The sequence below is a fragment of the Tinamus guttatus genome, unplaced genomic scaffold (assembly GCF_059628265.1).
Source record: "Tinamus guttatus ecotype Peru unplaced genomic scaffold, ASM5962826v1 Tinamus_guttatus_pri_ptg000012l, whole genome shotgun sequence".
NCBI lineage: Eukaryota > Metazoa > Chordata > Aves > Tinamiformes > Tinamidae > Tinamus > Tinamus guttatus.
In genome coordinates, this window is record NW_028288546.1 from 1,891,761 (window position 1) to 1,917,374 (window position 25,614).

A 25,614-nucleotide genomic window follows, 5' to 3' on the forward strand; every position below is an offset into this window, starting at 1 on the left:
CAGAATAAAATGCTCATGAAAAAGTTAATCAACAGGTGAGTTAGATGGGAGCGTTTCTAAATCCAAACAACTAAAAGATTTTGTAAAGCTGAACTACTACTGATATTTCCTTCGTAGCCTCCTGCGGCATTATATCCCACCCAATCACGCCTGCACTGAGATTAATAAATCCTGCTTATGGTTAGTGAAAGCAGTTTTTCCCTTCATAGGGAGTGCAGTCCCTGGGATTCATTGAAGGATTGATGCTGGAAAGTGTTAGAAAACAACATCTTAGATGCTGCCAATCTTTGTTAAATCAAGGGAGTAATAAAAACTGAAGCCAGTTTGATAAAAATTGAAGCCAGTGAATTGCTTTGTACCTTAATTTTTTAGGAATTAAACTGGTTTGGATTTCTCAGTTGAAAGAAGCTGTGCTCCTTCTGCCAGCTACAGGGACCCAGAAAGGCAAATATTGAAATTCCAGAAAGTTTGAGTAACTCTGGGCTAAAGCAGCTCTTCCATAAAGGCACCAGTATTCACGAAAGCATTGGAAAATGAGGGAGCCCCATGTTTCTTCGTAGTTTGTTCTAGTTACTATGCAGCTGTGCTTTTACTCTATTTTTAAAAATAGAAACAGGTCATTTTTTTTTCTTCTACTGCTTTATATATTTTCTGTTATAGTGCTGTTTGTTTAATATTTTCTCTTTGTGGACTTTGCGGTACATCAACTATATTTTCTCTCAGTTTTCTTTCTTTTTTTTTTTCCCCCCAGTAGTCTAGTGCCAGGAAATGTAAAGAGCCTAATGAGCAATGCTAGCTCTGAATATTTTGTTTCTCCTTTCTGTAACCACTCCATTTTTTCTACTTCCTTTCAAAAAACACAAATTGCACATCATGAGGGTCAGTCTTATCAATAGAGTAAAGAAAGATAAGGTAAGTGTTAACACTCATGACTGCTCAAGTATATACAAAGGTCATAAAGAAGCAGATGATGAGCGTTTCGCTGTGATTTTCAGTGTCACTGTCTTCCTGGAAATTAGTGTTGCTTTCACTGTGCACTGAGCTGAATTAGTGAATATGGAGCCAGGTGACGGAAGAGGACAGGTTGCTCTGCCCTTGCCTGTATTCACCAGGGAGTGTGCCAACCTCAGATTTTATCAAAAACAACCTGGTATTTACCTCCAGATCAATAGCTGAAATAATGGATAGGCTCTTTCCTAGTAACGCCAACACGAATCAACAAGGATTTTATAGAGGGCCTTTTTTTCTTTCTTTCTTTCTTTTTTAATGATAAACTAGTGAATTACAAGTTGTTACAAGGTAAATGTAAAGAATAGTTTAAGAATAATATTTGTCAAATAGAAAGCGCAAAGGTAAATGTGAAATAGGCTGAAGCAAGATGAACCTATTAATTACATTGAAGCAGTGAAGTAAAAGTTGTGAGGAAAGGAAGTTACTTTCCCTCCCCTTTTGGGCTCCAGTCAAAACATTTTGTCTCTTTGACCATAGAAACTGAAATGTTGAAAAAGAGCTGAAAAAATAGGCCAAGTAGAACACACTTCTGATTTGAATTGCAAGTATTTATTAAATTAAAGAGAACATGCAGTTTTTCGTTGCTTTTACATTGGATATTCTCCTTTGACTCAGTGAAAATTCAGTGAAAAAATAAAATAGAACAAACCTATCCAGGTGCCACAATCCTTACAAACCAGGTAAGGAAATAAGGTATGTGGCACAGAGCTGTCACCCCGAAAGATCCTTTAGAAAGAACTGAGAATCAACAAGAAATTTTTAATAGCACTGATGCATTCTTAACTAAATTCAAACAGATTTCAGACATGCCTGTACCTGTTCTCAAAATGATAAAATTTTAGGCTAAAAAAATATGTCAGTAAAACATGAATGAAGATGAAGGAAAATAATACAGAAATGCAGGACAAATGTAGAATCAATTGAAATACTTAGGGTTCTACAGAAGGCAGACTAGTGTAAGTTTGAAATGTGAGTACAATCCCTTGGTGATGTTACTGCTTTGTATCCTCTTTTAATTGGACCATGTCAACATGGAGAAGTATTCACATGGAAATAATTACCAACCAAATTAAAATCTAAATATTTTCAATTAATTATGTGCTTCTGTTTTCCAGACTGTGCTTCAGAGCCCTGAGGGCCAGACTAGAGGAGAGGACAAGCTAACTTTTCCCTGTTGGCCTTTCGGTGACGTCAGTAGAACTATTCAATTTACTGTCACGTAGAATTTGGGCTAGTGAGCATACAGAGACAGAGCAATTTACTCCAGCTCCTATGTGACCCATTATTTCAATGTCAATATACAAACACAATCTATTTGCTATAGGCATGTCTACAGAACAAGCAAACTGAACTAGCTACTAAACTATCTATATGTCTACAATCTAAAGAAATCATACACCTACAGCTCATGTAATTTACATCAGTCTCCAGTTGTCTTCCACTCGTGATATATATAACAAAAATACACATTTATACACGTTCATGCAATTCACATACAGAGTTAGCATACTGGTTGCAAATGGAACTTTATTTTTTAAACAACTACCTGGACCTTTACATGGCAAAAACGCTTTTCTTCTTTCCAACATTCACCATTATTTAATGGCAGAGCTCTCAGCCCTTAAAATTGCCAGTAGAGACTTTGCTTTGCTCCGCTGCTGCCCCAGCTGTCAGACTTTGCAGTAAACACTCAGCATCTAAACTATCTTAGCTCTGCATAAGGCTTATTAATTTTTTAGAAGACTGACTGAATTGGGAAGAGGCAGATGACACAGCATCACGAATTCCAGCCTGAGACTCTAGGAAGGTGACAGCTGCACTGTGCTTCCTTACATTAAGGAGAGCGTTGCCATCTAGTGCATTTCTTGTGTGAGAGTGGGCATGAAATAACAGGAGAAAAAAAGGCCATTGAATAGACCTGTGCTTCTAAGCAGCTAGTGAAGAATAAATTGCTCTACTTTATCTAAAAGTGCCATTTTTAGCATTTTTTTCTAATGAAGACCATTATACACTTGATGAATAAGGGATAAAAACAAAGGAGGTTGGAGGAAGGATGTTTTTGTTAAGTTTTAAGAGTCTCACATTACTAAGCGAAAGAGATGCAGAAGCTGAAGGAGTCATTAGATACTATTGTGTGATTCAGCTACTGTGAAAAATGAATTGACTCAAACTTATTCTTGCAGCTATTTATAGACTCAGCTGATTTTACATCTTCAGCCATGAGAATTTCAAATTTATGAATCTAAAACCGATGCTGCCATGTTATGGAATAGCATTTATTTTAAAAAGGGCCCATGTGTCCTATAAAGTTTTGGTAATATGGGAAAAGCCAAAAAATAGCTGTTACGGATCAAAACAGTGATTCCCTTTAACTCAAGAGGACAAGGAGGAGAGAGTATTACTAATGAAGGATGGACTGCATTTATTTGTTTAATGAAACCACTCTCCTATGACTTACTAAATAATTTTTTTTAAAAGGCAAATCTGAGAAATTAAACTACTTACTTTCCAGCAATAAAATACTGACAGAAATACCAGACGTAGTCTTTAAATTCCCCATGCTGTTGTCTTGCCGTTTGCGAGATTAAATGGGATATGCCCAGTGGCACATCCCATCCCATCTTCCAGTCTTCCACCCTCCCCTGCATTTCTATTTAACACATAGATTTATTGAAGTCTTTGGAAAACCTAAATAAGCACACATCAGACGGGTTAAGAAAAATTATACAAAAATCATGGTTTATTGAAAACTGAAAAAAAAAAACCCACAGGTGTTATATTACACCGCGCTCATGAAGCAACAGGGAAGAGGAGTCTGATGCAGTGCAATGGAATTTCAATTCATCATAAAACAAACAAGCAAACACCAAAAAGAAACCTTCAACCATTCAGTATGGGAAGTGCATTCCAATCCTGCAATTCTGCCATGACTGACGCAATACAGAAAAAAAACCAAAAATGTATCCAAGACAATGTCGAAGTTAAAGACTGGCATGCTGGGCAAGGAAGGTTCTTATTCTTTGTAAGAGTTCTTTCTTTACGCTGTCTGGTACCAAGGCTGAAAAAACAAAAAAGAAAGAAAGTAAAAATGAAATAGCAAAGACAGTCAAAATCAACTTTTTGCAACAGCTACTTAAATTTAAAATTGTTCTTGCAATTCTGCTAATACCCGAGGTAACCAAAGCTACTTGATTTTTTTTTTAATATAAGCACATAGCAATAGAATCAAATTAATTTAAAGTTAACCTCTTAAATAAGAAGTTCTGAATAAAGGCAAGCTTTTATTTGGCTATAAACAAGAAACTTAAGCACTTAGGAAACATGCTTATTTAGCAGGAAACAAATCATTAGAAAATAGTTTGATTATCATGGGTATCTTTTTCTTTACAAATTTAAAAGCAAAAACTTCCCGGCCATGACCTCAGAGTAAGAATCTTCAGCGAGTTATTTCCAAGGTCTCTTTTTAAGAGTTAACAATGTTTCTCCCACCAGGAGCAAAACTTCTTTAACAGTCTAAGTAGAACCGTGTATATAAAGAATTCCGTGTGTGTGCATGTTCTGTTCTTTGCTTTTCCTACTACCTATTATGTAGTTCAGGATTTTGCCTAAGAAACAGTTGGAAAAAAACAAAAACAAACAAAAAACCCAAACCACGACACACACTCTCCACTACATACATAGAGCAACGCCACTTCAGTGGCAGAGAATTTCCTGGCTCTATGAAGTTATTTATAAATAAGATGGGCTCATGTGACACAAGGTCAGTACAAACAGAACAGCTGTTACACCATGCAAATATAAATATTTTGTTTCCGGTTAATGCCAAGCTACTAACACTTTATGTTTCACATAAACATAAGCTATTTCACAGTGCTGCTTTGAAACAAGCCTTGAAACATAGGTAGGTTGTGCTTACTTGCTAATGCACACAGTCACTTTTCCATTGTGTTTCCTTACCTCTGCCTTTGGGGGTGATTTCTGCCACCAAATCATCCACAGTAACATGCTCTAATCCTTTTTCTTTAATCACATCTAAAGAATACCAAGACAGACATTTGATGACTTTTAATACATTCAGTATAAGACAAAACCAGTGCCAATGATTAAGATACGAAGCCTGCAGGGACAGGTCAGGGGAGACTAGTCTGTAATCTAAAGTTACCTCGTTAACCCAGTATCTACTTTATATTACAACAGATTTAGTCTGTAATTCATACTACACGTCTAAGAATGTGATCCTTTCCATACTGATGCATCTCAACTAGCTCAGATTTTAAAAATCTAATGTTATAAAGTTTATCTGAATATTACTCATGTATTACTAAAAGTGCTGTATTAGTTTGCAAGTTGGTCTGCTCACATCTCCAAATAAATTGATCCAATTGCATTTGTTTTTCCTAATGTTGTGTATAAAAGATTTCAATTTAAAATACAGAAAAGTATTTACAACTCTTTGCAGTGTCCTATCTTCCTAATTGGTTTAAATTAGTTAATCTCTATCCATATTTCAGCAAAGAAAAAAAGAAAAAATTCAGACAGTTAAAAATCCTATCACAAAGCATAAAAGTTATGACAAACACTGGGTGATTATGTGATAATACATTTGGTTTCTTTAAAGAAATTCTCTACTTATAAAACTTGAAGACTACTGATAATGTAGATGTCAACATTGAAAAGAATCTTGAATTCAACACCATAGTTCTAAAACACGTTCTCTAAGTGAGAATGTTTTAACTACACTATGCATATATCAATAGGCAAAAGATCCGAAGAATCCTAGCCCCTAAGACACCAGAATCTGTTTTACCAACTGCCATCACATGTGGTGTTTGAACACTGGCTTTTCCTGGTTCTAATCCACAATTACAGGATAACCTAAGTGGAAGTACCAAAGGAAATAACTGTCCCTTCTGTTGCAGGTTATCACACCCTGAACAGGAACAACTAATTTGATATTTACTTTCTCAGCAGTTGCAATTCAACATACCAGTTTAGATGGTGCAATTTCAAATAGTTTTAGCATAACTGATTCAAAACTGTAGTAAAGCCAGACATTTATTTCGCTATCCATACAACGCATAATCCCTACATGTTTGACTATCCAAAATCCCATCAAGCAGACAACCGCAAGAATTAATCAATTCACCTTCTTTGCATATCCTTCTGTGATAATGACTTAACACTCTTAGGTCTACAAAATGAAATACTTTATTAATTAAAACTTTACCAATTAACTATAAAATATTATTTGAATGTTAAGATATCAGGCACCACAGATCTGATCAAAATAAAGACAAAAACTGAAAGATTTGTTGTTTGCTTTAAGGAAGGTGCTGTCAATAAAATAACAGTTTCATGCCATTTACAGATCTATCCATTGCAGTAATGGCAAACAGTTAGTTCAACATAAAAGACCACAGGTTGTTTTTTCCCATCTAGAAAATTATCTTATTTTCATGAAATCTATTCAAAAGGAGGAATACAAAGGCATTTTTCTTTCTCACTCCCAAGTGCAAATGATGCAGTTCTATGTTTGTAAGTTGCTTACCACAGCGTTTTCTCTCAATTTCTTGCCTAAGTCTTGTTAACATTGACCCTTAAGCTGAGGCTTTCATCTGTGACATTTGGCTAGAAACTTAGTTGATTACAAAGGACGTTAGTGGGCTACCATTACCTTTGCAATGTGCCTTCAACTGATCCTTCCAGCCACATTCAATTAACTTGGCTCTCAGCAACTCTTTAAGGCTGTTGAAAGAAAAAGAAAAAAATGTGGGGGGGAAGGGGTGGTTCTTGTCTGCAGACACAAACATTCTTAACTAAAATATGCACCAGTACAGAATTAAGCCTACAACTACAGCTCGCGGATGACTGACAAGAACAGCAGCTGAAATGGCTGAACAGCAGGTGAGTCCTATCCCAAACGGACCCTAAACATTTTGGTTAATTTTACCATGCTGGACCAGAAGGACGTCTTAGCTCTGGTGCTGACCCACAGTACTTTTTCAAGCAGTTTTTGTGTTACAGCCACAGAAGGGGAAAAAAAAAAAAAAGGGTGAGATGGAAGGATATAACCACTTCAACTCCCCAGGTCATGCCTGGTGTCAAACACATGGGTGTACCAGCTTCCACGGCTAGAATATCTCAGTTGAAATTAGGTCTTCAAAATAAAGCTGCCCCCACCGAAGAAGGGCTCGGTGCTGCACACATCTTTAGCTGTAGATCCGCCTGCCTCGTTACATTTTATGTCCCTTCAGACGGCAAACAGGAGAGCACACATTCCAGAGCAGCAGCGAGCAGCGTGTCGGGGCAGACACACAACCCGGCGGGGCGGGCACGCGCGCGGGGCTGGGCCTGCCTCCCCGGCGCCGCTCCGCGCGGCAGCGCGCGGGGCACCCACTCACCGCTCTCGCTCTCCAGTTTCTATCAGCTTCTGGTTAATGGTCGCTCTCATCTGGGCATCTTTATTCATTTTGCAAGCCTAGGTTTCCACGGATCTATAGGAAGCAGGAGCAAGTTTCAACAACAACGTCGGCAACACTCGGAACTGAAAAGAGATAATGGCCCGTCCCCCCCCCCCCCCCCGAAGGCCCGGCTCCCTGAGGCCCTCGGCCGCGCGACGAGCGGGGCCGGCGGCGATGGCTGCAGCTCGGGCCGCCGCACTCACGCCGCCGCCGCCCTCTCGCCGCCAGCGGAAGCCGCCGCCACCCCCGCCCCATCAGCGCCTCCCCCTCCGCCGCCACCCCCGCCCCATCAGCGCCTCCCCCTCCGCCGCCACCCCCGCCCCATCAGCGCCTCCCCCTCCGCCGCCACCCCCGCCCCATCAGCGCCTCCCCCTCCGCCGCGGCGCTGCAAGTGGATGCAGCGCCGCAACTACAACTCCCAGCATGCCCCGCAGGGACTGGGCAGCTACTGCGCCTGCACTACAGCTCCCGGCATGCCGCGCGCCTGGGCCCCGCTAGTGTCTGCCCGTGCCTGAACTACAGCTCCCGGCACGCCCCGCGGCGCTCCCATGGTGCCCTGCGGCCGCTGCCCACGCGCGGCGCTGAGGGAGCCGCCGTGTCCCGCCAGGGCCCCGGGGCTGCCGCGATGGCGGGCGGCGCCGCGCACTGCTCGCTGAGGGCGAAGCGCCTCCTCCTGGACGCCAGGTTCGAGGGCTACAAGCTATCCCTGGAGCCGCTCGCCTGCTACCAGCTGGCGCTCGACGCGGGTGAGCGGCGGCCCAGGGCCGGGGATGGGGCCGCGGGAGAAACATCGCGGTTGCCCGGGGCCTGTCCCGCCGAAACGGGATCAGTTTCCGGGTGGGGGAGGAGACCGGCGTGAGGGATCCCGTGTTGGCTCGTGCGCGAGAGGGAGAGCCCGGGGGCCAGCTGAGTCCCCTGGGGGAGAGGGTCTTTGGAAGAGGCTTGAAGTGAGCAGGGCGAATTAGCAAAACACACGTGAAGCTAATCTGTCCTATAAACTCTAGCAAATTTGCCATTTTTTCTTTTTTTGTTATGATTTTGGTTCAGAGGTAATGCTTCTGACTGCTGCTCATTCCATGCTCTGCTTTTCTTGCTGGCTACCAGCCTTCCAGGTCAAGCTTCTCGGCTCTTCAAGAGGAGCATTAATACAAAGTGGTATTTACACAGCTGAAATTTCTCAGCATCCTCGTTCTGCTGACTCGTTAAATTTTTGTGTGCTGTAAAGTGAACTGTAAAGCTCACTTTTAAAGCTGTAACTCTCCTGTGGGACAGCTTCTGTGGGCTGGCCTTTGCCTGCCGTAAATATTTACAGAGTTACAAACTATTCTTTTGAATAATCTTTTAGGCATTTTTAATGTTAGCGTTGAGTATGTTATCTTAATAGAAGGACAGAAAAGTTTGTTTGCTCTGGTGAGTTGCGGGCAGTAAGGTGGGACTTGGATGTGAACTGTGGTTTACATTAAAGTTAGATTTAAGCTGCCATTCTATATCTTTGCTTATATTTTGGCTGGGAAAATGTATTGAACCCTAGAAACTGTGGCTGGTAGGCTTAGGCTTTTTCAAATTATGGCATTGGAAAAAAGAATACTATAGAGAAGGACAAGTTTTCAGCACATTTATGATCAGATTTAAAGCTTCAGAAATGTGCCCAAGGATTCACTACTTGGGGCTTATTAAATTAAGATTTTGCTTTGGGTGTAGGTCTTGATTTTGCTTCCTTAAAGTAGTAGTGAATAATATGTAATAGCTGAAGAGAAGGTCGAAGGATAAGGTATCAGAGCAAATAATCTGTGATTTTGCTCACACATTCTCAAAAAAAATGTTAATAAGATGGAAGATTAATGCTAAATAATTGTTGATTTTTTTTTTTGATTCCCCCCCCCTTCCCCCAAGGAATCTGCTTTGAGTGCATTTGTCTGAAATAACCTGATATCTGGAGTTCTGCCAATTCCAATTGTTGTGGAATAAAACTTCTGGTATTTGAGTAGATGGACAGTAGTATTTGATGTTGCAGGACAACTTGTATTGTCATATTCTTGCGACCCCGGTAAACTGGATTCTTACCGTTGTATAAAACTTAGTGTTCATCTCTGCCTTTAGCTGTTTAAACTGTGGTTTCCATGAATTTGATGTGGTTAGACATAGAAAGAAACTGAAATCTCTTTTTAAAATTGTATTTAATTTCTCTTTGGACCTGCAGTAGGAGCTGGACATTTCTAGTGGATTTCTTAGATGTGTGGCAGTGATGAAGAATGATGAATCCTTGTATTATATGATCTGTTTCAGCTCCTGTGATTAGCATGTCCTTCCTTAATTTCTTTCTTTCTCATTACCCATTCTGCCCTGGACCATCTAAACTGTGTCTTCTGTCTTTTCTCATCTTTTATGTTAGTATTTATTTATTTATTTAGGCAGTGAAGAGTCTGCACTATTATACATTTAGTTCTGGACTCCTTCCCTCTTCATGTTGTTTGTTTGACAGAACCCTTGTCGAAATGCCACGATGCACCTATAGCTTTTAGAACTAATAACATCCGAGAAGTGAACCAGATGTTCACTCAAAAATCCTTTGCAACAGGCATGTAGTGAGAGGTTCCTTTGATCATATTATATATTTTTGTTTACGTTCTTTGGGGAAAAAATGTTAATATTAATGATAGTCCTAGTTTCAATCAGTTCTGCTTAGAACATAAGATGCATAAGATTCCTCTAGAAATTCAATGAAAGTGTTGCCAATTAGTAATGCCCTAGAAAATAAAGAAAAATGTCTTTTGGATTCCAAAACACTGATCTGTTTCAAACTTTAATAAAAAATTCTTTTTGCAATAGCCTATAAAACCGAAGAAGGCATACAGGAAAATTTCTTAAAATAATGCTTGTGAAACGCTAGGGAAATCATTATGTTGGATGTTTACAGCCATAGATTGTAAATCTGTATTTAGATCTCTGGCACATGATCTCACATTTTAATTTATTGATAAAGAGGAGAAAAAAAAAAAAGAAGGGGTAACTTTTCTTGTAGCTGTTGTCAGTTAAAATGGTTCTTGCAGGTGGTAAAAGATTATAAGTTGTGTTTTTACTGTACTGGTACTGTGTTTCACAAGCTACTTTTTGGATGTTGCTCAGTTTGTCTTTAATCTAGTGTGTGTGGTAGATCCTGTTTACATTTCACATCTGTGTAGGTAACTTGATCCAGCAAGCCTGCTTCATTCTGTGGTATCTACTAGCTGATGCTTGTTTTCAGTAAACTATGTCAGGTGAAAACCAAAGAGTAAAATTAAAGTATTAACATCTTTACCGAATTAGCATAAATAAGCTTCTTATTTTTTAAGTCATCACCAACAATAAGGCCCTTAATATTGTAAGAAGAATAACTTATGCCAGATTGAAGGAGTCTCTGCATGTTGACAACTGACACTGTAAAATGAATTAATGTCAACTCTTCTGGCAGTAGATAAGTGTATATGAAATACTAAATCCCTTCCACTGGGTGGCACTGCAAGACAAAGTATAACATACAGGCATTAAATGCCCCAAAAAAACACATTGATATAATTGCATATTTTCTAGTATTTTTAAGTCTTTATTTTTAAGTTTTATAGTATTTGATGACAGATGAGAGATTAACTCCCATGCTCCTATTGTCTATTCATAAGAGGGTGGGTTTTCTTGCACTACGGAGTAATAAATAGAAAAAAATACGATTAGGTTAGGGATATCTTACTGCTTCTGTCTATTGTCATGTATTTATTTTTTAATGATTTTTTGGTTTTAAGTAAAGTTGGAGTGGATTTTTTTTGTTTACCTTTAACAATTTAATAGTATTTTAAATTATACATTATTGTATTTGTTGTCTTTGTTGATGTGGCAGGCTAATGTTCTTGAGTTTGGCTTATTCAGTTTTTTTTTTTTTTTATCAGAAACTTTAAAGGGAAAGAATTTCATTCTTCTGAATAGCTATTTGAACCCAATGAATTGGAGGTAGTAAATTAGCCTCTGTCCTTTATCCAATCACTTTTTTTAAAAAAAAATGTATATGTGTGTATATGTATATATAATTCATGCACACATATTTTTATATACATATGTAGGTATATACGGTCATGGTGATAATATGGTTTAAATATTTCTCTTTAATATTTCTCTTTTCCTTTCTTTTTGTATATTCTTTTCTATTTATGCTTTTTTAAATTCTTAGTTGAGTGTCTCAACTCATTCTATACTCTCTTAATATAGAATTTCCTATAAACTGAGCACATCATATATGATAGACTGCATTTACGTACATATTTCACTTAATCATAGAATTAGTTTCAGTTAATCAAGGATGGAACATTTTCTCCAGTGGCTAGTTTTAGCCTGACCCACAGGGTGCATTATGGTATAAGATGCCTGCAATTGATTGATTACATTTGCAAACATTACATGAGGGTACAGTAGACATTTGCTTGATTTCTGATTAAAATCACCTACAAATTGTATAGTTTCTTGACTTCTCTTTGTGAAGAACTGTGGAAGGTATTTTCAGGGTTTTGATTTTTTTGTGGTGGCCGAGTTGTTATTATTTGGGGCTTGTCAGGGCTACAAGCTGAAAAAGACAAGACAAAATGTATTTTTTTCAGCTTTTGTGAAGTTTATCACCCTATAATCAGCTCATCAATAGTATATTATTCCCAAAATTTTCTTGAAAAGTTATGTATTCTGCTTTAGGAAGCCTCTAGTTTAGACTATTTTTGATATTTTTATATATATTAGTTAAATATCTGCCAGTGGCAAAATGGCTGAGGAGGGTGGGAGAAGAAACTGTGAAATAAGACAATTTTAGCCTTTTTATGCTGAAAGTGCTTTATGTGCTTCATATGTGTAACTCACTGTGAAATATTCTAATTAAGTTAAAAAATTGAATGGGTACCATCTTTCTGGTTATGATAGGTATGTTTTATTCTTAGACCTTGTTCTTCCATATTCTAACTTTTTTGAAGTGCCATGGCTTGAGGAACAGTGATTTATTAATTGCAGAGAAGCTGAAAACTCTTATGTGGTGAATATGAATAATGATTTGAGCTGAGTGGAAGGAATGCTGTTGGTTTGCAAATGTCAACAATGATTGGGAGACTAATTGCTTCTACAAGGCCTGTGTAAAACAGCAGTATAATATGGCTGGATTTTTTATTAACGAGGCAGTATTATCTTGCTTAGCTTCCTGTAGCCACTCTTAAGTTAATAGGTGCTACCTCTAATGGGGTCGATTTTGAGCCGGCTGGGTATCATAACATCAGCAATCACACAGTCACCATCCGCCTGGAAAATTAATTATATTTTGTATTATTATATTTGCACTGGAAAATGAATTATATTTTGTAGTCATCAGTGTTCTACTGAGAGTAGAATGAAATACCCTTTTTTAAACAGATTTCTTACACTTTTCTTCATAATCTCCTTAAAATCTGAGATGAGAACTGCTTGAGTTGTGAATTATTGATATCATGGGAGTAGATGGAGCAGAGGGAAATGCTGGAAATAGTTTTGCTGTGTTTCGGAGCAAAAAAAGAATAGAAAGAAATTTGTTGAGATGCTGAGGCTATAGCTGCTAGATCACCATATGGATGAGGATGAGGAGGGAGGAGACAGGTTTAGCTGGTAGTTCCTTTCAGGGAAGTTACCTTTCAAAACCACCTTTTAAAGGAAAACAATCATACAGAGATAACGTTAGCTGTGATTATGGCCAACTGAAGGGAAGTTTTCTAGTTGGGAAAAGCTCAAGGGATGATTTTAACTAGTACTCATCCATTACTGAAGAAGGTACCAATATTAAGTGAACAGCTCTTCTTTATAGCCTTGTTATAGTTAGAGAAAGCATAGGCCAAAATTTTTGAGGGCATCTTCGACATTTCTCAAGATTTCTTCAACCTTAGTGAGGGTGCTGGGGACATATTTCTTCAGTAACCACAGAATCACAGAATGGTTGAGGTTGGAAGGGACCTCTAGAGATCATCTAGTCCAACCCCCCTGCTCCAGCAGGGGCATCCAGAGCACGTGGCACAGGGTGGCATCCAGGCAGGTTTGGAAGATCTCCAGAGAAGGAGACTCCTCTCTGGGCAGCCTGTTCCAGGGCTCTGTCACCCTCACAGGAAAGAAGTTCTTCCTCATGTGGAGATGAAACTTCTTGTGTTTCAACTTTTACCTGTTACCCCTTGTTCTGTCACTGTCCACCACCGAGAAGAGTTTGCCCAGTACTAATTCTGCTTTGCACTGTTTTTTTTTTGTTTGTTTGTTTGGTTTTTTTTTTGGCCAGGCTTAATGATGATTGCTTAGTTCAGAATTGAAGACTGAAATGCTTATAGTTAGGGGGGATATTTCTTTAGACTGTTTATACAAGTTATCAGAGAGCAGATTTTTTTTTTTTCCCCCTACAATGCCATGTACCTACTGGGATTTTTTTCTCTTCACAAATAGATTAGGTGAATTTTGCATGATAGCTACTTGTATGTGGTGGTGGTGTGGTTATTTTGGGTTTGTGTTTTTTTTTTTTTTTTTTTTTTGCCTTGTGCCGGTCGTCGACAAATTAGAGAAACTTCAGTGCCTGTTGGAAAGAGATAGTGTAGGCTGTTGTAAGTGGTAATGGTTTCTACATGATCATACTGAGTGATTGCAGTGCCTTGAATGTATGTGAGCTATTCCCAAGTTTATACTGACATTTTAAACTTCATATATAATATTTTCTTCAAACAAATCAGGCTCGTGGCCTAAGGATGGAAGAATTAATTTTAAATATATTTCCTAGCTGTTAAAATAACATCTCTCTCTTTCTTTTTTCACCCCATAGCTGTTGCAGAAGTCGCACTTCGTGATGATCAATATACCCTTGACCACATGCGTGCCTTTGGCATGTTTAATTATCTTCACCTGGATTCCTGGTACCAGGATAATGTCTACTACATTGACCAATATGGAAGGGTTATGAATGTGTCGGTGACTCTGGTAAGAGTAAGATGCCTTTTAAAAAATTACTGAAATTAAAAAGATAGATAAGGTAGAAAAAATGACAGAAAGGATCCAGATGCAGAAACTGAGAAAGGTGTTACTAGAAAGATAGGAAAACCAGTAAGATGTGGTTCATCATGAAGGATGAAGAGATTTTAAGTGGAGGGTGTTGGGCATTTTTTTCATTAATAGTGTGGTATCAAGTCTTACTCCATTCTGAGGATGGTGGACATATGGTGGCAAGCTGAAGGAAGTAATAGACGCTTCTGGTTGCCACGTATTTCTCCTCTATATTATTTGATGTCTGTGTGTTAATTTGAAAATCTAGTCACTGTAGATATAAGGGGAGAAATCAGCTGTTGATATTACAATTATTGCCGAATGCTTGTATAGACTAGTAACTGAATTTGCACATCACTCAATGGAGCCAAAAAGATGCTACTGGCCTTGGACCAGTTGAAATAGAGTGGAACTAAACTAGACCAAATACGATGTTTTTAAATAATCATATTTTCCATTTCTTTTGGGGTGTTTTCATTAGTCGATGCACTAATTTCCACTACAAACCTATTCTGTATGAAAAAGGATACAACTGTCTGGATACTATTCCTCTGATGCATCCAGTTGCAAGGCTTGGTCATTAAACGATAGTGGGCTGTGTTACTTGTGCTTTTGCAGCTATCATGTCTTTGTAACTTTGATTGTATAATTTGGAGTAAGATTGTATCTCTGACACTTGCAGTTTGTGTCCTGTTGGATATTAATTATACTTCCTCACTAAACGCTAGGATTTCTCTGTTTTCATGGTGACTTTGATTGAGTCAATTCTTTTGAGTCATTAAGCGTAGCTTTTTAAAATGTTAATCTTTCTAGAAGGTAAGGAAAATACAAAAAAAAAAATTATATCCAGTTGTTAGCCACTCTAAATAGTGATTCTTCATTCATAACAGTTATTTGATTGATGTTTTGTGGTGAGAAAGGTAATAAAATGTAGATACTCCTTTCTCATAATAAGGTTTACTCTGTCAGCAAATGATTTAGGCCTGCTGTTTTACATAAAACAATTTTGTATGACAAGTCAGTTGAATTTTTGGGATTAGAAATATAAGTATATATTGTCATGCTACCAAGGAATTTGACTGCAATCCTGTGGAACAAAGGAAAACACTGAGAAATGTGTGACTTTTGAGAGTATGTGGCTCGCTCTGGGTAAGATTCTGGACAGAATATGAGCAGGTCAGGACTAATCTAAGAGAAATCCTGAAATGGTAGTTCTAGGGTATCTGGAGATCTAGGTTTCCAGAGTATGAAAAGCTAAGAACTGGAGCCACAGGACAGTGTCTTGTCTTTTCATAATACGTACAGTTTAGGCCACTGACATTCACTTGCTGAGCTAGAAAAGTCTTCCTAGGGCTTCTTCCCATGTCTCCAGCAATGCTTGAATTCTCATCAGGAACATTTTAAGGGAAGGAACTTGTCAGGAAAAGCCCTCTGGACTGTAGCTTGCCACAATTACGTTATTCTAGGAGTCCATCCCGTTAAGCAGGAGATAAGCAAAGGCAGCAAGAGGCCTGCATGGATGAGCAAGAAGCTCCTGAGTGAAGTCAAACATAAAAAGGAAGTGTATCAGAGGTGGAAGGAGGGACCATGGCCCAAGAAGAATATAGACATGCTGACAGATCATGCAGGTTTGGGGTTAGGAAGACTAAAGTCCACCTGGAGTTAAAAGTCGCAAGGGTATGTGAAGGGCAGCAAGAAAGGCTCCTACAAGTATGTAAGCAGCAAGAGGAAAGCTAGGGGAATGTGAGCCTGCTGCTGTATGGGGCATGGGACTGGTGACAGAGGGCTCAAAAAGGGCAGGGGCCCTGAATGGCTGCATTTGAGTCTTCCCTGAGAAGACTGGCTCTGCTGAGACCACCTCTCATGCTGCATCCCATGCTGCTCTCCCCAATACAAGTGAGCCTGGAGGGAATTTGGCAAAGGGCCCTGAGCAGGATTAAGGGGTTGGATCATCTCTCATATGAGGAGAGGGCTGAGAAAAGTGGGACTGTGGACCCTGGGGAGGAGAAGGCCTGGAGGAGGAACATATCAATGTGTGTGAACCTGACGGGAGAGTGTTGAGAGAACAGAGCCAAAGTCTTCTCCGTGGTGTCTAGCGAGCATGAGAGGCAGGGGACACAAACTGTAACCCAGGAAAATCGATCTGGACACGAGAGAGCCCTGTGGTGGTGACTGAGCACTTTGATCAGGTTGCCCAGAGAGACCGTGGAGTGTCCATCTGTTTCTAGCGTTAGAGCTACTCAAAGCACAGCTGGATGTGGTCCTGGGCAACTGGCTGTAGGTGACCCTCATTGAACGGTAGGGTGGAATAGATGTTCTCCGTAGGTGTCTTTGAACTCCGGCTATTCTGTGGTCTTGTGATTTTTCCTTTATTAGGAAGAACTAAAGTCTGCACTGAAGCCTGGAAGTTTTGTCCTTGCAGCATAAAATAGGAAGGCTTTTGCAAAAGGCATAATTTTGCATTTTCATGTATGCATATATTATTCTTGCATGTAGCTGTTGCATGTTACAGCTGGCCTCTTGGACATTTTTAAGAAGGTGGCACTTTGTTAACATCCCATCACAGTTTTTTATTCTATCAGACAAATAAATTGTCTCCATCTTGTGTCCTAATATACAAATCAGTGCTGTTCTGTAAAGGGAGCATTTACGTATGTATAAGGAGGAATGTGTATTCAGAAACATCAACAAGATCTCTCATTACAAATGTGCTTGGCTGTGTATTAGTCAAATGCATATTATAAAAGTTGTTTTTGTGAATTCTGATGTTTGTTATGGCTATCTCTAAATAGCAAATTTATGCTATGACTTAGGTGCTAGAAAAGATGCAGTCTGTGAATGCAAAGACTATAGATAAGACCTTTCCACTTGCTCAAAATCAAACATAAAGAAAGAAAGACAAGAAGTGATTATCATGAGCAGTTTTTCTAAGTTGATGGATTCAAATGGTGCTTATTCTAAGTTGGGAAAATTGTTACCCTGATTCAGCTAAAAATGCCATATGTGAAAACTTCACTCTTCTGCTACAGCTATCAAATCTCTTTCATTCAATAAGCTAGTGTTGGTACTTTATTTTAAAGAGCTGGCAGGCAGTGTAGAGATAGACAAGTAAATAAATAGCAAAGAATAATACTAACTCATGAGTCTAACTCATGACTTTAGCTGAAGAAAAAAATTAAGATGTTCTCTCCTCCAGCAGTTATTTTTGGAGTTTATTTCTGTACCACTAACAACTTGTACCAAGAGTGTGTCTTTTTACATTCAAGCAATGGAACTGGGAAATTGTGGCAACTGTGACTGTCGTTGCGCTTAATTAAAATCCTTAATGACATCTCCATTCTCATTGTTCTAAATTCAAGTAAGATGCTCTGGAACTCTGTTTCCATAATTTCTAGTTAATTTTATTTCAAAATAGATATTAGCTATAGAAGAAACAAATTGGGAGTTCTGTTCAGAATGAGTCAGTAAAAGGACGCAGTTCAAATGGAGGAAAAAACCCACCTTCAAGACTTGTGTTTCAGACAGACTTGCAAATACTTTACTCTATTATTCAGAACGTTGGATATGGATTGTTTTTGTTCAGTTAGATACATCTACTGTCTAGATATTTTATTAAAATTATTTGCTATGGTTATTTTGTGGAAATAATTCTAATAACAATATAATTCCTGGCTCTTATTTTCTTACCCTTTTTTGTTACATTATCTTTTTTGCTCAGTCTATCCTTTCCCTGGAAAATTAATTCTTATTTTGTTATCAAACATGACTCATTTGTACAATATGACAAGCTATCACTGCAGAACAATATAATTTCTAAATGGGATTAAAAAATTTTAAATCGTGTAGACATACCAAATAATCTAAGCTTAAATTTAGCTATTTAAGGTCAGATAGTCTTACTTTTGATAGGCCTGGAGAGGGTTGGCAGGAAGAGCAGAGGGAAATTAAGTTTGTATTCTGTATTTCCTCTCTTGTTCCTACACAACTACTCTTATCCCCAACCATTTGGTCCAAAATTTCTGGACACATTTTGAATGCCGGCTGCTAACAGGCTAGAATTTGGGGTTAGTGTTTTAAGCAAGTAAAGCAACTCACTGCTGAAATGAGGATTGTTACAATAGTGAAGGCACCCGCAGTAAGTCTAAAGGGCACAGGCAGAACCACAGAGGTTGGGAGGGGGCAAAATAAAGGTTCAAAGAGCGCTGAGAAGGGCAGGGCTGGCATTAAAGGCCAGGGATGGAGGGAACGGGCAGACTGGGGATGAAGAGCAGTGGAGCAAATCTTAGAGTGAATTAAAAGGAGTTGAATAAGTGGTATGACAAGGAACAGATTGGTGTAGTTTTGTTGCTTGTGTTTGTTTTTAACTATTTTGCAATCATTAAAATCTAATTCCTGTGAATAAACCTGGTTTCTGTTACTTACTATAGCTAGTGTAGCCTTTTCTTACTAGCCGCAATATATCATCCCAATATCTCAACATCCCCTCAGTCTTCTGAGATAGGGAATTACTGTTATCCCCTGTTACTTAAATGGTATATAGAGAAACAGTAATTTCAGGTCATTAAGTAAAAAAATCACATATGACATAGAAACGTTTTAACAAAAGTTTTGTTCTAACTTCAAGTCAGTCCATCCATTCTATTCTTGGGTTTCAAGAGAGTAAAAGACTATTCTAATATGCTTAAAGTTAAATTTGTGAACAGTAAAGGTTTGTGAATAGAAGCATTTTATTCTCTCCCTTTTAGAGAGAGGCTTTTTGTTGTGAAGGTTATTTTTCATTTTCGTCAGAAGACATCCTGGGTCCTGGCACTTCTGTTTGGTATTGATGAAGCGGATGTGGGCTTTGCAAGATTAAATGGCCAATAGTTCGCAATAAAAAAAACCTGCATCCAAAGCTACTTGAAGCTTACCCTTAAGATTCACTTGACCTCCTTTCTGTTGGCTTTCTTCTATAATGTTGCAAAGCCCTGTGAATTGCTGTTGCGTAGCTGGTATTTCTTCTTTTCATGTTAGGATAGATTGACTTTAGAACAGACTTTTTTTTTCCCCCCCAAAGTAGTCATGCAACCTGCTAGTTACAGCCGAGCATTCTTATCGAAGTGCCTGCATTTCAGTGTAATACTGGTGCATTTCAGAATAACCTAAAACTAAAATAAAAGATTAGGAAACCAAAATACTTTGCATCTGAGTGTGATGTGATATTTGTTATTGTTGCTATTTTGTTTTTGTTTGTTTTGTTTTAATTCTTCCATTTTCCTTTTCTGAAAGTGTTACTTTAGCGGATTAGTTCAAGGAACATAATGCTATAACAGAAAGTGCAGAGTAGCCCTGAATGCTTTGGAAAATTAAAAGTCTATTTTGCATCTCTTCCTTTGCAGGTTTTGTAATTGTCCCTGTGCCTTGCATAGTACACAGTCATCTGTACTGCGAATTCGAGTAGTCCCAAAAGGCAAGCAGGCTGGTTATCATCTGGTCTTTTTTTGTTGTTGGTTATTAAAATGGTACTTACCCAAATTCAGTCTATCTTGCTTACCTTTGAGCACATTCTGAATGCACATCTGATATTAATAACATCTGGAAAGTATGAAGTCCCTTCAAACAGTGTTCTCAACAAATGCTTGCATGTGCATGTACATTATTTTGCTTTTATAAACACACACTGCACACGTCAAGAACTATTTTAAGGATGATGCTTTATATTTTCCAGTGAGTTTTTGCAGATGAAAATAAGTGTGTTTCTATTTGGACTAGAAGTAGGTATCTATGTATCTATCTCTATTTTTTTTTTTCTTCCGCTGTATGCTCTCATAATGTTTGAGCGAAGATGAGGATCATCAGGTGTCTTGAACATATTGTGATAGTTGGTAGCTGACTTTCAGGGCCTGTGGTGAGACACAGATGTCATATGATACTTTTTGCACTACTATTTCTTAGTCTCTTGTTCATCCTTGCTGTAATAGAAGGGTATATTTTATATGTTGTGTAGGTAAATACTTGTTTTCCTTCACAGATTTTCAGTACAAAAATATGCTACTGTTTGTTCCTCTGTTTTTTACATCATTGAAAATGTCTTCAGAATGTCTGCCCTTCTAATGGCTTTTCTTTCAAATTCCCTTTTTCCATTTTTAAAGATTTATGTCTATTTAAATCTGTTTTTTTGGGGGGGAGTGAATTTTAGTAATGAAAATTTTCCATTTTGCTAAGCAGCTTTTTAATTTGCGAAGATGCTAAGATAAGTCTAGATCAACCTCCTGGAAATGTGCTTAGAGAAGTAAAACATTAGTTTTTAATGGGACCCTCAGCTCCATTGTGAAGAAATATGTAGTGCTAATATATTTCTGTCTGAGGTTGCCTTTTGGTTTTAGCATATGCATGCTATTATTTCTGTTAAAAGTTTTCTGAGAACAATAGTAACATAAAGAGACCAGGAGAGGAAACTGTTTTGGGGGATGTAGAGTTTAGCAGGGTCTCATACATGATTTAGTATCCTGTGGCAAAAACAAAAGAACTGCTTTTATCTTTTGGATGCAGAACTGACTACATCTTAATAACACAAGAAGTCTTTTTTAGTATTACCCTTGTTTGTTTGGAATTGCTTGAAGTTGGGGAAATTGGGTGGTTCGGTGTTGCTCTGGGAGTGCCCATAGAGCTTGCATGTACAGTGTCATCCCATAGTGCAGATATCCTCAGCTGGCCAAAGAAACCCGTGAACTGCTGCTGAGATCTGTTACTCTTCAATTTCTAATACTTGCAGAAAATTAATATTGGTGATACTTAGTAAGAGCTTAATAGGTGACTCCTTACTTGCAGGATACTGCTCTACAAAAACCAAGAGAAGTTTTCAGACTACCAACAGACTTGGCAGCTTGTGATAATCGCCTTTGTGCTTCAATATATTTCTCCTCTTCCACTTGGGTTGCACTTTCTGATGGAACAGGACGACTGTATTTAATTAAATCAGGCAAACGTGGGAACAGTGCATCTGAAAAGTGGGAGGTAAGTCTCACGATAACATTTTTAACTATACATCTCAATTTTTACTCTTGCATTTTTTTTGGAAGATGCAGATATATAATACTGTGAAAAGTTAAGCTTTAATTCATAACGCAGCACCATGGATTTGGGATTGTATCCAAACATGAATCATCCAGTGGAGTAATAATCTCTTTATGTGCAAAATATGCAAAATTCACATGTTTGAAAAGGAAAAGCCTTTTGATTGAAAAAGAATCTGTCTTAACAAAAGTGAGCATATTTCTAAATAGGTGGCTAAGTGTTCAGCAGAAGAACTTTTTTTTTTTTTAATAACCTTTACCTGTTCTTCTGGGTCTCTTTAGGATTTTCCCCCTCGCCACTGCTTATTGTTTATCAATTCAGCTTTCCAGTATAAGCTAATAATCCTATGGGTTATGTATGTAGACCTATACTAAACAAGTATAATGTAAACAATAGTGTTTCCAGGGCTTAACTGTGGTAAGCGTTCGTACTATGCACTTAGTTTTGGAAAGTTGCTAATGCTTAATATCTTCAAACTGCTGGTTGTAAATAAAGTGAGTTTTTTTATGACTGTCATGATGAAATATTTTCCATAATTCCTATAAAGAGTCTGCACAAAGAGCAATTTTTGTCCTTTTTGCTTGCATACCAAAGCAGTTTTATTAATGCCGACAACGATATTGGTTGTCCTACTTGGATGCAGTAAATGTACTTAGGTTATGCTTGTTTGCCTATGGTATTATGAATCTTTTATTCTGTGCTTATGCCTCTGTGTTGTGAAGAAGGAAGCTGGGGTATGTCCCCATATTTGGTGTGCAATTTTTACCAAGTTTCGTGAGTGATCCTAAGCTTTCAGTAGTGGCAGGATCTCAAATTTCTGTCCTGATAGGGACGACCTCAGCAAGATGGAGTAGCTCTTCCATTGCCTCTTTTGAAAGTTCAGTTTTTAAGGAACCAGTCCTGTTCTTTAGTTGGATTCGGTGCTTAGTTGTAAATAGCAGCTGGTTTTTGTTCTGTTCTGCGTGAGAATACTCTTCCGTAAGAAGTCAAATAAATGACATCCGAATTGTCAGTCAAGTCACTATACATTTAAAAAAATTCAAAACCTCATATAGCACCTGCTAAACACAAATATCATACTCTTTCAGTTAATAATTGAGTTTTGTTTGTATTCTTTTTCATCAGACTTTTTAGAAAAGAAAAAACGAATCACTTTTAAAGGTATTGACTGAATCAGTTAATGTGTCAAGATCTACAGAGACTTTCAAGCTGGTGGGATACCTAGGAATTGCACACAGGCCCTTCTTATGTTTTTATCTTGAATGCCAAACCCCTTTCCTCAGTTAATGTGCTGTCTTTACAGATCCTGGTCTGCTCATCAGTTGCACCTCTACGTGCTGAGGAGCTAAATTGTCATAATGCTGATATTTTTGTGCATCCTTATTCTTTGTGTAGTGGGCCCTTCTGATGATTTTGTAATAAAAAGAGTAATAAAATCATTTCAGAACAATGTCTTGACAGCCAAAGAAGGAGGAATTGGAAGTGGATGATGTTCATTGATGCCTATTGGCAGGGGCGTTTTTTAAAAAGCAAACTTATAATGCTTTGATGTTCAGTCAAGTCTCTTGTTGCTTTCTGAGGAATAGAAAAATAGCAAAATCTTCTCATTTTGACCATTTTTTTTCTGTCTTTCAGATTGTGTATAATGAAGAACTAGGCAATCCATTTACTATAGTACACAGTGTTTCATTTGTAAAATCAGATAAACATTCAGTCGCTGTACTGTTGCTTAGAGTAGAAAAAGATGAAATGGACACAAAAGGAAGTGGATATCATATTGTCTTGGAATGGGTTACAATTACAGAGTCAAGCAAAGAGGGTAAGTGTTTTATTGGTGGGTAATTTGAATAAACTTCTATCATGTTTTCCTTCTTGGTCTTAAGAGTTGTTCATTTCTCAGTTTCTGACCCCCAAAATCATAACTCAGTTATTTACATAGGCAAGAAATAAAACAACTATAGTATAGAAAGTAATAGATGTTCTTGATTTCCCTAAAGTAAAAATATTATGAAGGCACTCCATTATTTTACGTCAATTTTAATTTACCGTTACAAATGGTAGTTAATATATTATCCCAGTAAGGTCTGTCAAAGGGCAGCTTATAGCTGTTCAGTATGACCGCTCACATTTACTTTAAATATTGGAGCTATTGTAAGGAGTGTAAGAGCCTGTTTTGGAGCAAGATTTAAGGACTTGTCAAATTAGTTTACCATTTTAGGGAAGACTTGTCATGTAGTCTCATTATATTCTAGAAAGTCTGCTTTGTTTACTGATAGAAACAAGATCTGTAACTGCTTATTAAAGTAGCTGGTTGCATGTTGAACGTTATTATCAAAATGTTCGTTGACCTCCTATATATTCCATCTAGATGGGAGATTGAGGAGTATCTTCTCAATCTGCTTTAGAAACCTGGGGTAATGGAAGAACTTGTAAAAGAGTGAGAAATCCACATATGGATGGCCTTAAGCTGGAGAAACTTCTGAATATTAATGGTTATATCTGGTTATATAAGGGTTATATTATAAGAAAAAGTAAATTGGCTATACTGACATCTAGATTTTAGGACCAGAGCTTAGAGAGAATACTGACACAACCTTGCATATTGTACTTTGCAAATAGAATGATTTTTTTTTCCCACCACCATAATCTGGTTTCATCTAATGTCTCTGCTAATACATTTTTTTCCCAAGTAAGACTGTAATTACAAAGACAGCAATTTCCTTAACTGAATAGATTAAACATATGGGTAAAAGACCATAAATAATTCCTGGAGTTAATTTCTCTTATCTGTGAGAATTTTAACAAATTTATAGCTATTTACTAAAAAAAAAAATTTTTTTGTATAATCTGTTATCATTCACAAGTTGGTTGATTGCTGAGAACTTTGAGTACAGTTAGCCTGTATGAAAAGAGAAGAATCAGTCACCCTAATGACTTAAAACATAAGTAATGTCTGTGTATTTAGGAGCACAGTGGGGAATGGCAGGGACCTTGAGGGCAGTGGTTCAGAACAGCTGAAGGTGGTGAGCATTTTCCATTGTGGTGTCAGGCCAAGTCATTTCAGGGCTTCTCAGGTTTTTACTGACATTTAGAAAGTGTTTGGAAGCATTTTTTGTAGAGACTGTAAACAACTTGATGACTTGCTGGACTAGCTGTGCATGAAAAAGGCATTGTAAGAAAAAGGATAGAGTTACCTTAGATGAATTTTAGGATTTGTGTGTTTAAGACACTGTAGCAAAAAAACAAACAAACAAAACAAAAAAAAAATTTTGACCCACATTACTGTGATTTAACGGATAGCATTTTTTTAAGTGTTTTTAAGCGTAATGAGTTTGTATAATCACTTTTCTCCACTAGAAAAATACTGTTTTTGAGAGATGTTTTTGGTCTCTTCATTTTATAGGTGATCGTAGATACGAGATCTTCAAAAGGAGAGTTTTACAAGGAAAATCACTCCCTCATTATGCAGCGATTGAACCAAGTGGAGATGGTTTAATGATTCTCTCCTACAAACCGTTCAAATTTATGCAAGATGAGGAAGAAAAAATAGAAGAAAATGCTGATGAAAAAGTAACAAATGAAAAGAAAGGTAAAGCTTTATCTGGTAGATTATGACAGACTACTCTGTTTCAACAAAATAAGTAGCTCATCAGTTTAGCAGGATAGCCCTGCTACCTAAACTTTGACATCTAGCTTAAGTTCTTCATCTTCCTAAAACTTGAATTTGAAGTCATCTTATGACATTTGGCTGTCAAGTTTTTTAGGTATCTTTTATAAGTGTGATTAAATGTATATACAGGAGTCTTTTTATGTGGTATTGCAGCAGGAAAAGTTAACAGTAAAATCTGCATAGGAATCAAATAGCATTGTCTATCCTACTGCCAATTTTCTTTTTCTGGTTAGTCTAGTTTAATTCTAATTTTAGCATACCATGCAGAAGCTAAAAGTAGGACTTAAAACATCTGGTTATTACCGAGTGTTTTTTTTTCCATTTTTTCTTCTCCTCTGGGTTGTTTAAGTGTGCAGTCCTCCTCCTCTGAGT

General features: G+C 37.8%; 2 protein-coding genes across 2 annotated transcripts in view; one reads left to right on the plus strand and one right to left on the minus strand.

The window, feature by feature from the left end:
- Nucleotides 1-3,956: 3,956 nt before the first annotated feature.
- ENY2 (ENY2 transcription and export complex 2 subunit) lies at nucleotides 3,957-7,544 on the minus strand. The gene is made up of 4 exons (XM_010225884.2): nucleotides 7,413-7,544; nucleotides 6,686-6,756; nucleotides 4,969-5,043; nucleotides 3,957-4,069 (listed from the first exon to the last, which is right to left on the minus strand). The coding sequence occupies exons 1-4, from the start codon at nucleotides 7,478-7,480 to the stop codon at nucleotides 3,993-3,995; spliced, it is 291 nt and encodes a 96-aa protein (XP_010224186.1). The 5' UTR covers nucleotides 7,481-7,544; the 3' UTR covers nucleotides 3,957-3,992.
- Nucleotides 7,545-8,094: 550 nt separating this feature from the next.
- The window catches only part of NUDCD1 (NudC domain containing 1), a 32,061-nt gene continuing 14,541 nt past the window's right edge, over nucleotides 8,095-25,614 (plus strand). The window contains exons 1-5 of the mRNA XM_088523084.1: nucleotides 8,095-8,218; nucleotides 14,299-14,453; nucleotides 21,327-21,512; nucleotides 23,208-23,391; nucleotides 24,976-25,161. Coding sequence (XP_088379210.1) covers nucleotides 8,098-8,218; nucleotides 14,299-14,453; nucleotides 21,327-21,512; nucleotides 23,208-23,391; nucleotides 24,976-25,161 — 832 coding nt within the window. The 5' untranslated portion in view covers nucleotides 8,095-8,097. The remainder of the gene's footprint in view (nucleotides 8,219-14,298; nucleotides 14,454-21,326; nucleotides 21,513-23,207; nucleotides 23,392-24,975; nucleotides 25,162-25,614) is intronic.

Excerpts from the sequence above, each read along its gene's own strand:
- ENY2 (XM_010225884.2), bottom strand. The coding sequence starts at position 7,480 with ATGAATAAAGATGCCCAGATGAGAGCGACCATTAACCAGAAGCTGATA. Across the intron at positions 6,757-7,412 it reads GAAACTGGAGAGCGAGAGCG|CCTTAAAGAGTTGCTGAGAG; the intron begins GTGAGTGGGTGC and ends TTCTTTCAACAG. Across the intron at positions 5,044-6,685 it reads GTTGAAGGCACATTGCAAAG|ATGTGATTAAAGAAAAAGGA; the intron begins GTAATGGTAGCC and ends GGTATTCTTTAG.